The sequence below is a fragment of the Gastrolobium bilobum genome, unplaced genomic scaffold (genome assembly GCF_033153095.1).
Source record: "Gastrolobium bilobum isolate Gb01-03AN ecotype WA unplaced genomic scaffold, APGP_CSIRO_Gbil_v1 utg3492, whole genome shotgun sequence".
Classification (NCBI taxonomy): Eukaryota; Viridiplantae; Streptophyta; class Magnoliopsida; order Fabales; family Fabaceae; genus Gastrolobium; species Gastrolobium bilobum.
Genome location: NW_026898051.1, coordinates 339,414 through 353,290, shown reverse-complemented (window position 1 = coordinate 353,290; position 13,877 = coordinate 339,414). Strand labels below are relative to the sequence as shown.

At 37.5% G+C, this 13,877-nt stretch overlaps 1 protein-coding gene across 2 annotated transcripts; it reads right to left on the bottom strand.

Annotated features, from left to right (window-relative positions):
* Positions 1 to 647: 647 nt before the first annotated feature.
* LOC133312426 (ATP-dependent 6-phosphofructokinase 6-like) lies at positions 648 to 13,272 on the bottom strand. 2 transcript variants are annotated; one of them, XM_061513613.1, is made up of 13 exons: positions 12,811 to 13,272; positions 12,665 to 12,711; positions 12,531 to 12,570; positions 12,161 to 12,223; positions 11,933 to 12,070; positions 4,774 to 4,932; positions 4,571 to 4,624; positions 3,584 to 3,652; positions 3,327 to 3,456; positions 2,889 to 3,154; positions 1,914 to 1,962; positions 1,618 to 1,772; positions 648 to 1,281 (listed from the first exon to the last, which is right to left on the bottom strand). In XM_061513613.1, exons 1-13 carry the CDS (start codon positions 12,913 to 12,915, stop codon positions 934 to 936), a joined length of 1,623 nt encoding a protein of 540 aa, XP_061369597.1. In that variant the 5' UTR covers positions 12,916 to 13,272; the 3' UTR covers positions 648 to 933. The 2 variants fall into 2 exon arrangements, with proteins under 2 accessions (XP_061369597.1, XP_061369598.1); XM_061513614.1 differs by having other exon boundaries at positions 1,141 to 1,327.
* Positions 13,273 to 13,877: the final 605 nt, after the last annotated feature.

Genomic DNA, 13,877 nt, shown 5'->3' with positions numbered 1-13,877 from the left:
TCTCAGTAGGATTGCGATCGAACTGTCAATGGTTGTTAAAAAAATTAGAAAACCGACCAATTACAATCACACATTGGGATAATTTAGAAGTTAATATTTAGCTACTTTTTTCTCAAAACCTTATACCGCAGTAGTTATGACGTATTCAAGTACCTAATTGAGTGGAATGGTAATCAAGCTAAGCTCCCTGTAGGGATAACCTAACTGGACTTCTGCTTCGTAGAATATGAGATAATACACCCAAAAACCCTAAAAGTAGTAATGAAATATTCAAGTACCTAATTGACTGGAATGGTAATCAAGCTAAGTTATCCCTGTCAAAAAGAGAAGAAGAATCCAAGTTAGGTTGTCATTGTCAATTGTAACTTAACTAAAGGCTTCTGCTTCGTAGAATATGAGATAAAAATCCAACTTGAACCCAAATAAAATAGCTCCTCAAACTCGAACTTTATCATAAAAATCCATGACTATGATTACGCAGATTTTATTGAAAAGGAAAAAACAAGCATAGCTTATTCCGTTAATCCTACGAAGCTACATCTAATCAGTCCAAATTAGATGCACCCGAATATTTTAAAAATAAGTCAAACCATTCAACAAACACTAATGCATACATATAATCAAAAACATGTTCACTTCATTCCAGCAAAACTGAGTATAGATAGAAACTCAAGTCACTAGCTATCACATTACCAAAAACATAAAACGGAAAAAAACTAGCCCTTTGACACAACTCGTTTTCAGAACATTATTCCGTTTCATTCTTGACCTGAGGCTAAAGATTCAACATAATCCTGTGAATACTATGGTCATGTTACAGGGTAGTCTTGACAAAAAGACGTACCAACTTGCAATATACATGGAAAAGGACAAATAGAACTACTTCGGTCTAAAGCATAACACCAAATACAGTTCAGATCAACAATCCTGTATCTAATTTTCTGTCTTTATACCATTGTCAGCATGGTTTCCTGATTCTTGTTCATCTTTGAAATTGTCCCCTTCTAACAACTGAGTGGGAGGTTGTCCTGCTTTCTCGGCTTCATCAACATCATTGCAATTTTCCTCTTCTAACCACTGAGTGGGAGGTTGTTCTGCTTTCTCGGTTTCATCATCACCATTGCAATTTTCCGCTTCTAACAACTGAGTCGGAGGTTGTTCTGCTTTCTTGGCTTCATCAGCATCTTTGGGGTTCAAAAAGCTAGGCTGGTTGGTTGAAGAAAGGAGTCTTGCCCACATCCTGTCAGTAATTACAACCTTGTTCTGCCTCTCAATGATTCTCTGGGTATCCAAATTTCAGCACACATTCTCCATTGTCAGAACAATTCTGATCTTGGGGGAATACAAATCATTAATATAAAATTGGAGAAGTAATAGAATACAAATAGGCGTGGTGCTTTTGTTCGTATGCTTGTGTGGTGAAAACATAAAACAAACTTGATGTATATAGCTATATCATTCTTCCCCCTCCATGAAACTAGCATATACCTTTGCATTCATTGTATACAAGCAGTGGATATAAAACTAAAACAAAAAATTATTGTACCCAAAAATTAAAAAAGGAGAAATAGATTATAAAAAAATTCAGAATTTGTGTAAGGATATGTAGTAACTTACGTTGAACGGAATATAAGTATGTCTGCCATTGACCAGACCAATTGTGAATCCAGTATACCCTGCCATTGCACCATGAACTGCACTCTGAGCAAGAAGTGTGCAGTAGACATTGTCTGATGCATTGCTTGGAATTGCCCGGATCATGTAAGTTGGATCTGACAGATAACTCAGTTAAAAATTTTAGACATAATTGTGTAGGTCAAATTTAAAAAACCCCTTATTCCCAAATAAAACTGGATGATCAAATAAGATATAAATATATCATAAGGGAAGAGGATGCCATTAGAGAAACTGACCTATATATTTAAGATTGATAGGCATCTTATTTTTCCTTGCAAAATGATCCTATTACAGCATGACGAATGTTTATTAAAAGGGAGAGAGAGTTGGAAAAATTGACTGATTTAGCTAGAAAGACTTCTTAACATAAACTTCACAGGAAGTAAATATAAAAAAACTTGATAAACAATATGCATCTATATACAACTAGTACTAAGTTAAGACTTTGAGGAATATTGATGAATGGCGAGAATTTTACAGATGGTCATGGATATGCACAGTAATCATAGTGCTGAGGAAATAAAATCAGGAGAGAACTCAAAAAGTTAGGCGAATGACACTTATAATAATTTTCTTAGTTATTTTCATATTTTCTATCAGTTCAACAATTCTGTATTTTAAAAAATGGGATGCTTTTGAAATTGCACCCATATTTTTATGTACTGTTATATGCATTGAGTGGCATTAAGAGTTATTTGATATTTACTAAAAGTGGATGCTGGATACATAAAATCAGAAGGAAAAAAAATATTGTTAATCAAACTAACAAAGTTTTCCGTTTAATTAGTTGACAACTTAACAATATGTAGTGTGATAAAGTATAGATTACAAGGTGACGTGTCTGACCACCAGGGGCTGTGGCTCAGGAATAAAAGAACTAGCGTCTACAAAGTTTAGAGGCCAGGTACCAGAAATATCAAATATTCTGATACCAAGAAGTCCAAATAAGATTTTTGTGCTCAGCCTTAGGTGGAGTTTGGATTAGGTTATGAGCGACTGTCTTTAAGGGGGTGAGAACAGGTCTCATGAAGGTCCAAATCAATCAAATGAATCTTATCTAAGCACTATCTAACCAGTTAATCTGAAATTGGCAAGATCACTCTAGCATTTAATTCATTAGAGACGTACAACTAGGCAAGCAGTATTATACTACACAAATTTCTGAGGAAAAGAATTGCGTTTTAAGAATCTTCTCATGCACAAGTTAATACCTTGATCTTATGAGATATCCATAAACCAACGTCTTGAAGTAGCTTGTTTCCGGAAGCATCCTTCTGGTCAATGGCTTGCATGCTTTCTGTAAAAAGATCTTGTCCTGCTCCCTCAGCTATGACTATAACCATATGTCCATTTTCTTTCAGCCTTTTCTCAATAAATTCAAAAAGTCCACCCTTTCCTTCAAGGTAGAAGGGTGACTCTGGAATCAAGCAACAGTCCACATCTCTGTTAGCAAGAGTAGCATACATTGCAATAAAACCTGCAGTCATAGTATCTATTATAACGCAGGAAAAACAAAGCAGTCTGATTTGAAGAGATCTTACAGTGAAACATTTTAATCATTTACATTTGAATTGACTTACAAGATAGGGTTTAACTAATCTGAATTAGAGGCCTATACTATATCAAACATAAATGTGAAGTTTGCATACCACTATAACGTCCCATTAGCTTTACAACACCAATGCCATTCTCAATACTTTCAGATTCAACGTGTGCTGCATTAATGGCGCGTTGAGCCTCCTCAACCGCAGTATCAAAACCAAAGGACTTGTCAATAACCTAAGGAAAAAGAAGAAAATCCACGTGATGCTTCTTCGAACATAGATAATTGACCCTCGAGATGTATTTTAAATGACAAGATTAGATTTCTTGATGAACAAATTTTGGATATTTTGATCAATCATACCGGGATGTCATTATCGATGGTTTTAGGAATTCCAGCAATTGCTACTTTCAAACCTCGCCGTCTAATTTCCTGTATGATTACCAAAATCATCAGAATGCTTAATCAAAAGAAGCCAAGTAAGATAACATGTCAATCACAGTTCTACTTTTAAAATTTATGCAAACAAATTTTTTCAGTAACATCATGTGCTTCCCAGCTGTCCATTGAAACTACCATCAAGCTTGACCTAGCCAAAATAGGCAGTAGTGCACCATACAAACTACATTTTTGGAAATCAACATAATGTAATATGCTTGGTTGCTGCGATTGCGTTTTGAAATTTTCATCATTACATTATCAGCAAATGGAAGGCATTTAAAGTTTAAGGTATTCAGAATCTATTGAATTTGCACTTGAAGCCATGGGCCAACAATTGCCACTCCAACCACATTTACACTTGAAATATAAATTATCATCACTTATACTGTTTTGGAAAGAGAGGATAAGAAAGAAAAGGACTTGCAAATATAAGAATACGAAAAACACGCATACAAATTAAAATTGCAGTTTCCGAAAGACACTTCTTAACAACTTTGATCAAACTTGGAAAAATAAAAGACATGAATGTGATACTTGTCGACAATTTGTTTATAAGTCTATAAATTATCATTTGAAATTAATTTATCTGTACTATCTCTATGTGGGCTTGCAATAAGGATAAACATATGAAAGCTTATGAAATGTTTCTTGACTGAGATACAGAAGGAAAATTAAATTTGGAGCACCTGATAAGTTGAGAATAAATAAAACTAGTTTCTTAAAACATAAGAAAGCAATTTAACAAATAAACAAATATAAACTATGCACAAATGTGGATTCGTAATCTAGAAATGGCATATACTAAACATATTCCTTCTTTGAATGAAGACTCTTATATTTCTTATTGGAGACCAAAGGGAGGAACATTTTATTATGACAACCTTTGAATCACTATTTGAATTGCTATACCTCATAAATCACAGCCGCTCCTCTCTGCGTTCCATCTCCTCCAATAATATAAACCTGTAACCATAACCCAAACAATGAAAACCCATGCCATAACAATAACCTACTAAGGTTTAATTACATTGATATAACAAACTTTAAATTTATAATTCCAACACTCATCATCATTGGAAACTTCATTAGAATACAGTAGACACATAGTAAACCTGATTAATTCCTCGATCCTGGATGCTGTCAACTATCTTTCCAGTATCATGACCTCCGCGTGATGTCCCAAGAATCGTACCCCCACGCTTATGGATGTCATTGACCACCTTAGGTGTTAAAGTAATAGTGTTCTTGGAATAAAAACCTCTATAACCACCCTGAGTAACATTGGATAAAATTTAGTGGTGAAAATAATGAATCTAGAAGTGCAACTCAAGTTATAAGACCAAAGTGAAGAGAAAATTAACTTCATGAAACCCAAAATTTTGTTCAGTCTAACTCGTATCAAAAGGAAGTTTTCATTAAACACTGGCATTTACTTGTCAGAGCTACCTTTGTCTCACTTAAACGCTACATCACATTTTTACCTTCATGATGGTGTCTTTTAAAGTTGAATGCCAAAATACAGGATTTATCTTCCTTCCCAATTACTTTAATGCTGTTATAGCAGCAAGTCAGCTATCCCTCACCAGAGTCATGTTTCATTCACATATGTTTACCATGATGGCAAGAATCAATTAAGAAAAAAGTTCATAACTTGTTGCATAGGTCATCAAGATTTCAAAATAAACATTGATTGTTTTGTTGGAAGAAATTTCGAACCTGAGTGATCAGATTTTACTCACAACAGCAACTCAAAGTTAATTTACAGATCGAAAGTGATAAAGACAATCCAAGCATCTATGAGAACTTGAACTTGCTTGAAACGAACATAAAGGCAATCAGATGTGTCTAAAAACATGTAATTAATTCAAAAGGTTGAAACTTAAACTACGTTTGTCTATTCTGTAAAGCCTTTCCGAAAAGGAAATTTGGAATACAATCCAAGTTTATAAACTAGCATCAAGAACATACTTCCAGCTTTGGAGTCTGATTTAATTGAATTCGCAGAGAAAAATCCATGCAATTTGATTTATGATAATGAAATAAAATATACACACACAAAGAAATCAGGGACAAAGAGAAGTATATACAGCAATGTGTAGGCTTTCTGATACAATTCAGATCAAACGATACAAAAGGGATAAAGAGAGGAAGGTGTGGGGTCAAGCCCAAGCCCAAAAGACTCAATATAGCCCAATCAAGTAAACAAGCATGCAAGGCAATAGAGTTGCCACGTCAGCAAGAGAGTACCCAAAATACCCCGTAACAGAATGGGGAGCGTGGAAGGCAGTTATAAAGGGAAGAGGAGAAGGGGAGAAGAATCTGGTAAAGGCCCTTATTGGGATTGGGAGAGTGTGCAACCTCTATAATTGTTGCACAATTATCTTTAGCTTATTGTTGTTTACTTTTCAGTGAAATCTCTGTAATGAAGTGAAGCTTGACTCCATAGTTGAGTAAGCTGAGTTATTGTAATCTATGAAGCACCGACACTTCAAAAATCCTGACGTGTCGTGTCCGACACTTCCCGACACTCTCGGACACTCCGACACTCTCCGACACTCCAACACGTGTTATAGAAATTAAAAAAAAAGGTTCAAATGTTGCGTTGCGTTGAAATTTTAGTTTCAATTATTAGATTCGTTGAATTACGATTACCTTTTTATTGAGTTTAATATAAATATTTGGGATATTTTATGTTTCTTTTCAAAATTTATGAATAATATAAGTTTAGATTTATTTTTTTTGTTAAATTATTAAATATTACATACAATATATATTACATAAATTAAATTTTTTATGTAATATCAAAACGTCTCCTAACGTGTCGAAATCTTACATTTTTTAGAATTAACGTGTCGGAGTGTCGTGTCGTATCATGTCACGTGTCTCGTGTCCGTATCGGTGCTACATAGATTGTAATTTCCTTTTAATCAATATATAAGAAGAAAACTGATGTTATTCAGGAAAATCTTTACTGTTTGTTATAATTGTTGATAAATGGAAAGAGGTCTGTATCAAATTGGTATCAGAGCTCCGATCTAGGAGCTCTGTGGGATGGTTTGGACACGACAAATGGAGCACCGATTAGATTTAGTAGAGGAAGGACTACGACGAGGATGTGCTAGACAAGAAGAAGTGTTGATACGGCTTGATGAAAACGACGCTAGACAACAAGAAGTAATCCAGCGTTTGGTAGCTAATGAAAGGGGAATGGCAGAGATCATCATAAGGCTGGATGAGTTGGCTGGAAGAAGACGAAATCCATCATATGATGGCGAGAACCACCACGAAGACAGCGTGTCTGGTCAGCCCGATGGAAGAAATGGAAGGAGGGTCAACATGGGTCACCATGTAAACAGGCGTTTGGAGATCCCCATTTTCATCGGGGAAGATGCGTTCGGGTGGCTAAGCAAAGTGGAAAGCTACTTCGTAGTGAACGGAGTGGAAGAGACGGAGAAATTGGCGACCGTGTTGGTGGTTTTAGAAGGAGAAGCCCTTCACTGGTTTCAGTGGTGGGAAGCCAGTAACCAAAACGCTACTTGGGGAATGTTCCGTCGCGAGTTGCTCAGCCGCTTTCAACCGGAGATGTTGGATAATACATATCGTGCGCTGTACACGTTAAAACAGAGTGTGAGCATCTCTGAGTTTAGAGCAGAATTTGAAAAAATAATCAGCACCCTACGATTTGAAGACGAAGAATTGCTCAAGGGAGCCTGGTTGAATGGAGTTCGTAGCAGCATACGAGCGGAGCTGGTGATGTCGCCGCTGTTATCCTTGACGGAGATGATGAAGTTTGCGGTCAAGATCGAAAGAAGAAATGACGCATGGAGAGAAGAAGGATTGGGGCCGATTAGGAGAGGATAGACAATGGGGAGCAACCGTGGGCCGTTTAATCAAAGAATTGGGGCCAATTCAGGTGATAATAGATATTGGGCCTCAGCCAATACAGGCCCAAACCATCCATTACACTCAGCCAAGTCAGGAACGGGGTCTAACGCAGCTCAGATGAATCAACACAACTCACGAACCACTGTACCAGAAAACCCTAAGGAGGGGATGACCACCAGAGCTTCAACGTCGACCACCGGAGGACCGACACCGGAAAATCAAACGTTCCCAGGACGGAGGTTGTCGCAGGCGGAATGGCGCGACAGGCAAAATCGGGGTTTGTGCTTCAAATGCAAGGAACGTTGGCATCCAACCCATCGATGCAAAATCCGACAGTTGCATGTGCTCTTGGTGGAGGACGATGACGAAGCAGAGGGTGATACCAAGGAAGACGACCCAGTTACGTTACCAACCCCAGAGACTAGCGAACAAGAACAGGGCTTGCAGCTTTCGCTACAAAGTCTTTTAGGGCTCACTTCAAACCAAACTCTGATGGTGTGGGGAGAGATAGGCGACCAGAAGGTGATGGTGATGGTCGATTGTGGTGCTTCGAGCAATTTTATCAAGAAAAAATTGGCAGAACAACTGGGACTGGAGATTCGTGAAACTCCTGTATATCAAGTGAAGATTGGGAATGGGTCTAAGGTTGGATGCACGGGTGTCTGCAAGGGGGTGAACATCAATATTCAAGGGGCTCAAATACAACAAGACCTATACTTATTTGAACATGGAAGTGCAGATGTTGTGCTTGGGCTCGAATGGTCGACACAATTGGGGGAAATCAAGGCAAATTTCAAAGAATTGACCCTCAAATATGGGGAAAAAGGAAAGGAGACAGTGATCAAGGGGGACCCTTCGTGTGTTAGGAATGAAACTTCCTATAAGTCCATCAATAAAGCTCTCAGTGACCAAGGTCAGGGCTTTTATGTGAAAGCATCCAAAACTGAAACAGAGGGTGACACAGAGCAGTGGCAGGAGCTGCACGAATTGCTATCCGAATTTGAGGACATTTTTTGTAATCCCAAGGAACTCCCACCTGCCCGACCAATAGATCATGCTATTCATCTCAAAGCTGGGAGTACAGTACCAAACATTTGTCCTTACAGGTATCCTCATTACTAAAAATCTGAAATAGAAGAGCTAGTTGCTGAGTTATTTGAAAATGGCATGATTAGATATAGTACTAGCCCCTATTCTAATCCTGTAATCTTAGTTAAAAAAAAAAGATGGAAGTTGGCGTGTATGTGTTGATTATAGGGCGTTGAATAAAATCACCATACCAGATAAATTCCCAATGCCTATGGTGGATGAGTTATAAGATGAATTAGGAGGATCCCAGGTTTACTCTAAACTGGATTTGAAATCTAGTTACCATCAGATTAGGATGAGGGAAGAAGATATCCCTAAAACGGCTTTTCGAACACATGAGGGGCATTATGAATATTTGGTGATGCCCTTTGGGCTAACCAATGACCCATCTACTTTCCAAGCTTTAATGAACGATATTCTAAGGCCATTTTTAAGGAAATTTGCTTTAGTTTTTTTTTGATGATATATTAGTGTACAGCCAAAGTCAAAAGGAACACATTGACCATTTGAGAGCTATTCTGACTGTTGAAACAGAATAGTTTAGTGGCAAACAAAAAAAAATGCAGTTTTGGCAGGAGACAGATTGAATACTTTGGCCACTGTGTTTCTGCAGCAGGGGTTCAAGCTGACCCAGAAAAAATCAAGGCCATGGTGTCTTGGCCTAGTCCAAACAACATTAAGGGGCTAAGAGGGTTCCTAGGACTAACCGGCTACTATAGGAGGTTTGTCAAGGACTATGGGAAATTTGCCAAACCTCTTACTGAACGTTTGAAGAAGGATGGTTTCATATGGGATGAGGAGGCCGAGACTTCTTTTCAGCTGTTAAAAAAATTGATGAGCTCTTTACCTGTATTGGCATTACCAGATTTTAATAAAATGTTTATTGTCACCACTGATGCTTCTGGGAAAGGTGTTGGGGTTGTTTTGATGAAAGATAACAAACCCATTGCATACCTTAGCCAAGGGTTCTCTCTCTCCGTGCCCAAGCTAAGTCTATATATGAAAAGGAATTGATGGCAATAGTCTTTGCGGTGCAAAAATGGAGGCACTATTTGATGGGAAGACATTTTATCATTAAGACTGATTAGCGCAGCCTGAAGTTTCTCACAGAACAACAAGTTTTGAGTGAAGATCAACAAAAATGGATCTCCAAATTAACGGGCTTTGATTTTGAGATTCAATATCATCCTGGGAAAGAAAATGTGGTGGCTAATGCCCTGTCTAGACAAATGTTTTTTGGGGTGTTATCTAAAATTCAATGGGCTGAGTTTGAGGCATTGGAGGCAGAAATTCAACAGGATCCTAAACTCAAAGGCATCCTACAAGATTTATTCATTACATCCGATGCTCATGAAGGTTTTAAGATAAGGGAGGGGAAGTTATTTTTCCATGACCGATTAGTGTTGCCCAAGGGATCAAAATTTATTGGTCCCCTACTGCAAGAGTATCATGATACGGGTATGGGAGGACGTTCAGGTTACTTCCGGACTTTTAAAAGACTAGAGGGTGTCGTTTATTGGGAGGGGATGAGAAAGGATATCAAAGATTATGTGGCTGGGTGTGAAATATGTCAGCAATGCAAGACTCAAAATTTAAACCCAGCGGGCTTGCTGCAGCCGTTACCTGTTCCTTCACGGGTTTGGGAGGACATCTCACTTGACTTTATTGGTGGATTGCCTAAAGCAATGGGGTTGGATACAATATTAGTGGTTGTTGATCACTTTACAAAATATGCTCATTTCCTTCCATTAAAGCACCCGTATACAGCCGTGGATGTTGCTGGGTTGTTCATCAAGGAGATAGTTAAACTCCATGATTTCCCTACTACCATTACTTCTGACAGAGACCGTGTATTTTTGAGTAATTTTTGGGCTGAAATTTTCAAAAGTGCTGGCACCAAGTTACATTATAGCACCGCTTATCACCCACAAACTAATAGGCAAACGAAGGTAGTTAACCGGTGTTTGGAGGCTTATCTCCGGTGTTTTTGCTGCACTAAACCTAAACAGTGGCCTGCTTGGATACATTAGGCAGAATTTTGGTATAATACAACGTTTAAGGATGCTATGGGTATGACTCCTTTTAAAGGATTATATGGCAGGGACCCCCCTACCCTTTTTAAATGTGGCACCTTCATACCTGCCATTGATGCTGTTTCTCAGTCACTTCAAGAGAGAGATCTTATTCTGCATGATTTACAACATCACCTTCTCAACGCTCAAGATCGTATGAGACACTTGCAAATCAGCATCGCAGGGAATTGGAATTTACAGTGGGTGATTGGGTTTATCTCAAGCTGCAACTGTATCGCCTCAAAACCATTGCAAGGAAGATCAATGAGAAAATCAGTCCACAGTTTTATGGACCTTACCAAGTTTTGGAACGCATTGGTGAGACGGCTTACCGTTTGCTGCTTCCAAAAGAGTGTAAAGTTCATCCTGTTTTCCATATAAGCCTTCTCAAAAAAGCTATCAAGACAAGTTCCACAGTCCAGCCACTACCAAGCATTTTAAATGCCGATTGGGAACTGCTCTTGGAGCCTGAAGCACTGCTGAATGTGAGACGATCAGTACAGGGGCATATTCAAGTGCTTATTCGTTGGAGACATTTTCCTGAGTTTGAAAGCTCTTGGGAAGATTTTGAAGTCATCAACCTTCAATTCCCTCAGTTCAACCTTGAGGACAAGATTCTTCAAATGGGGGGAAGTATTGATACAATTCAAATCAAACGATACAAAAGGGATAAAGAGAGGAAGGTGTGGGCTCAAGCCCAAGCCCAAGCCCAAAAGACTCAATCTGTTGATAAGCTGATAGCCCAATCAAGTAAACAAGCATGCAAGGCAATAGAGTTGCCACGTCAGCAAGAGAGTATCCAAAATACCCCGTAACAGAATGGGGAGCGTGGGGATGCATGGAAGGCAGTTATAAAGGGAAGAAGGGAAGAGGAGAAGGGGAGAAGAATCTGGTAAAGGCCCTTATTGAGATTGGGAGAGTGTGTAACCTCTATAATTGTTGCACAATTATCTTTAGCTTATTGTTGTTTACTTTTCAGTGAAATCTCTGTAATGAAGTGAAGCTTGACTCCATAGTTGAGTAAGCTGAGTTATTGTAATTTCCTTTTAATCAATATATAAGAAGAAAACTGATGTTGTTCAGGAAAATCTTTACTGTTTGTTATAATTGTTGATAAATGGAAAGAGGTCTGTATCACTTTCCTTCCCAGCCCAAATCACAGGCTATAATCCAGAGAGACAGATAATTTAATGAATGTAAAATAAAAGAGAATTCACCCACTCACATCTATGCCAAGGACTCTGTTGACACCGTACATGTAAGAAAGACCACAGACAATTTCCCTTATGACAGTGTTGAGGCCAGGGCAGAGACCACCACACGTAACGATGCAAGCATGCACTTGATCCGAGTTAAAATATACCTGAACAGCATATCATTAGGCGCAGGTAAGCTAAATCAAAATTGTTCATAGATTCTTAACAGTATATGTACAGACAAGAAGAAAAATAACCTTTTGTCGTGGTCCTGCACGTCTAAAATGTACACCTCTTGGACCATCCTTGTGAACAACAACCTATGGAAAGGCCATATAAAAGTTTATACACCAATGCACCTTGCGAATGTTGATAAATAAGAAATAAGTGCAGTGTTTTTTATTTATATTTTCTTTCCCCTTCTTCTACATTGGAAAAAGAAAAAAAACGATTCAGCTTATTCTTTCTATTATTGAGAATCAATGAAGTATTACAAATACATGGAAAGAGTGTACAGTTCCCCCTACTCGTCCCCTAAACACAGTGCAAACAAAGTAAAGTAATTGATATTTGTTAGATCAGGTAACGCAAAAGAATGCATCGAGATGGATGAGATGAAGACAGAACCTTCTGAGGAACGGTGTCGTCCATGTGCACAAAATACTGCCTGAGGAATCAAAAAACAGAGAATCAATATTTCGAACAGAACACACTCCATACTCAGATCACAATCACAAAACTGAATACAATGATTCACTTACTTAACAACCGAGTAAGCTGGATTTGATCGCAGCGGATTTGGATATGTCTGCAAACAAAACCAAGTATTACACAAACGAAACGCAAATGAATACGATGCAGTTCGCAAATGTCACCGAAAAATTCCAAGAGAGAGAGAGGGAGATACAGGAAGGTTTGGAATATAGTCGGAGAAGTGAGGAACATCTTCGAGTATGTAACCACACTCCCCTAGGACAATCTTCATCTGCGAATCAGAATCGCTGGACGCCATTGCTCTCTTCTATGGATTCTTCGCAATTTCACCGTTATATATCTTTCTTTCCAGATTTTTTGTTTTTGGGCTTCGGAGTGAGCGACGAAGCAGAAAGAGAGAAAGAGAGTAGAAAGAGTGAGAAAACAAAGAGAACGCTTAGTTATAAGGCGAAGTGGTTTTGTTGCACGATGCGCACGCACCAACTAGAATCTTAATGCTGATAGGTCACGGTAGATCTGGACCGTCCGTCCTTGATGAAGTGGAACGATCGCTATTGAAAGTCTTTGTGTAAAAGAGAAGAATGCTTCTGGAATCCAAATGACTCATTTTACCAGACACCAGGTATAGGGTGGACACAGAAAACCGGTGGCGCGGTTTTACCGCTGCTCTCGTGCTGCCCCTGATTTCGGACACCACCTTTTGCTTATATTTTTTCTTAATTATTATTTATTTTTAGCTTTTCTATTTTTATAAAAAAAATTATTATAAAAAACGTTTTGTTATAATAAACCAAAAAAAAAAACCTAAAAGTTTCAATAGGATTTTTTTAAAGATATATACTAATTTTTTAAAGTTTCCATATTTATTTTCGAGTTTTAATTTTATTATAAATTTTATTTATTAATTTTATTTTTTTACCTTAATAATTCATTTTACTTTTCTAAAACCCTCAAATAATCATTAAATAATTTTAAATTTTACTTTTTAAATTTTTTTTATTTTAGTTTAAAAGTAATTTTTAACTTAAAAATATATTAAACATGCATATCTTACTTATTTATTTTCAATAGCGTTAGATTAGAATTTTAATTAGTTTTTATTCTTTATCTCTTGGTTCTGGTTCAATAATATTGGAGATGAAAAAATAGAATAGGTATGAAAAAAATAAAAAAATTGTATGTCATTTTAAAGGATATAAATTTGTGTCATTTTAAGTAAGAGAAAAAGATAGATCATGAAAAGAGAGTGGATAAAAAAAA

Bases quoted from the DNA above. Each gene is read 5' to 3' on its own strand.
- LOC133312426 (XM_061513613.1), bottom strand. From the start codon at position 12,915: ATGGCGTCCAGCGATTCTGATTCGCAGATGAAGATTGTCCTAGGGGAG. The intron at 12,224-12,530 runs GTTCTGTCTTCA...GCCTTTCCATAG, and splicing joins ACGACACCGTTCCTCAGAAG to GTTGTTGTTCACAAGGATGG. The intron at 12,071-12,160 runs GTTATTTTTCTT...TATGCTGTTCAG, and splicing joins GTGCAGGACCACGACAAAAG to GTATATTTTAACTCGGATCA.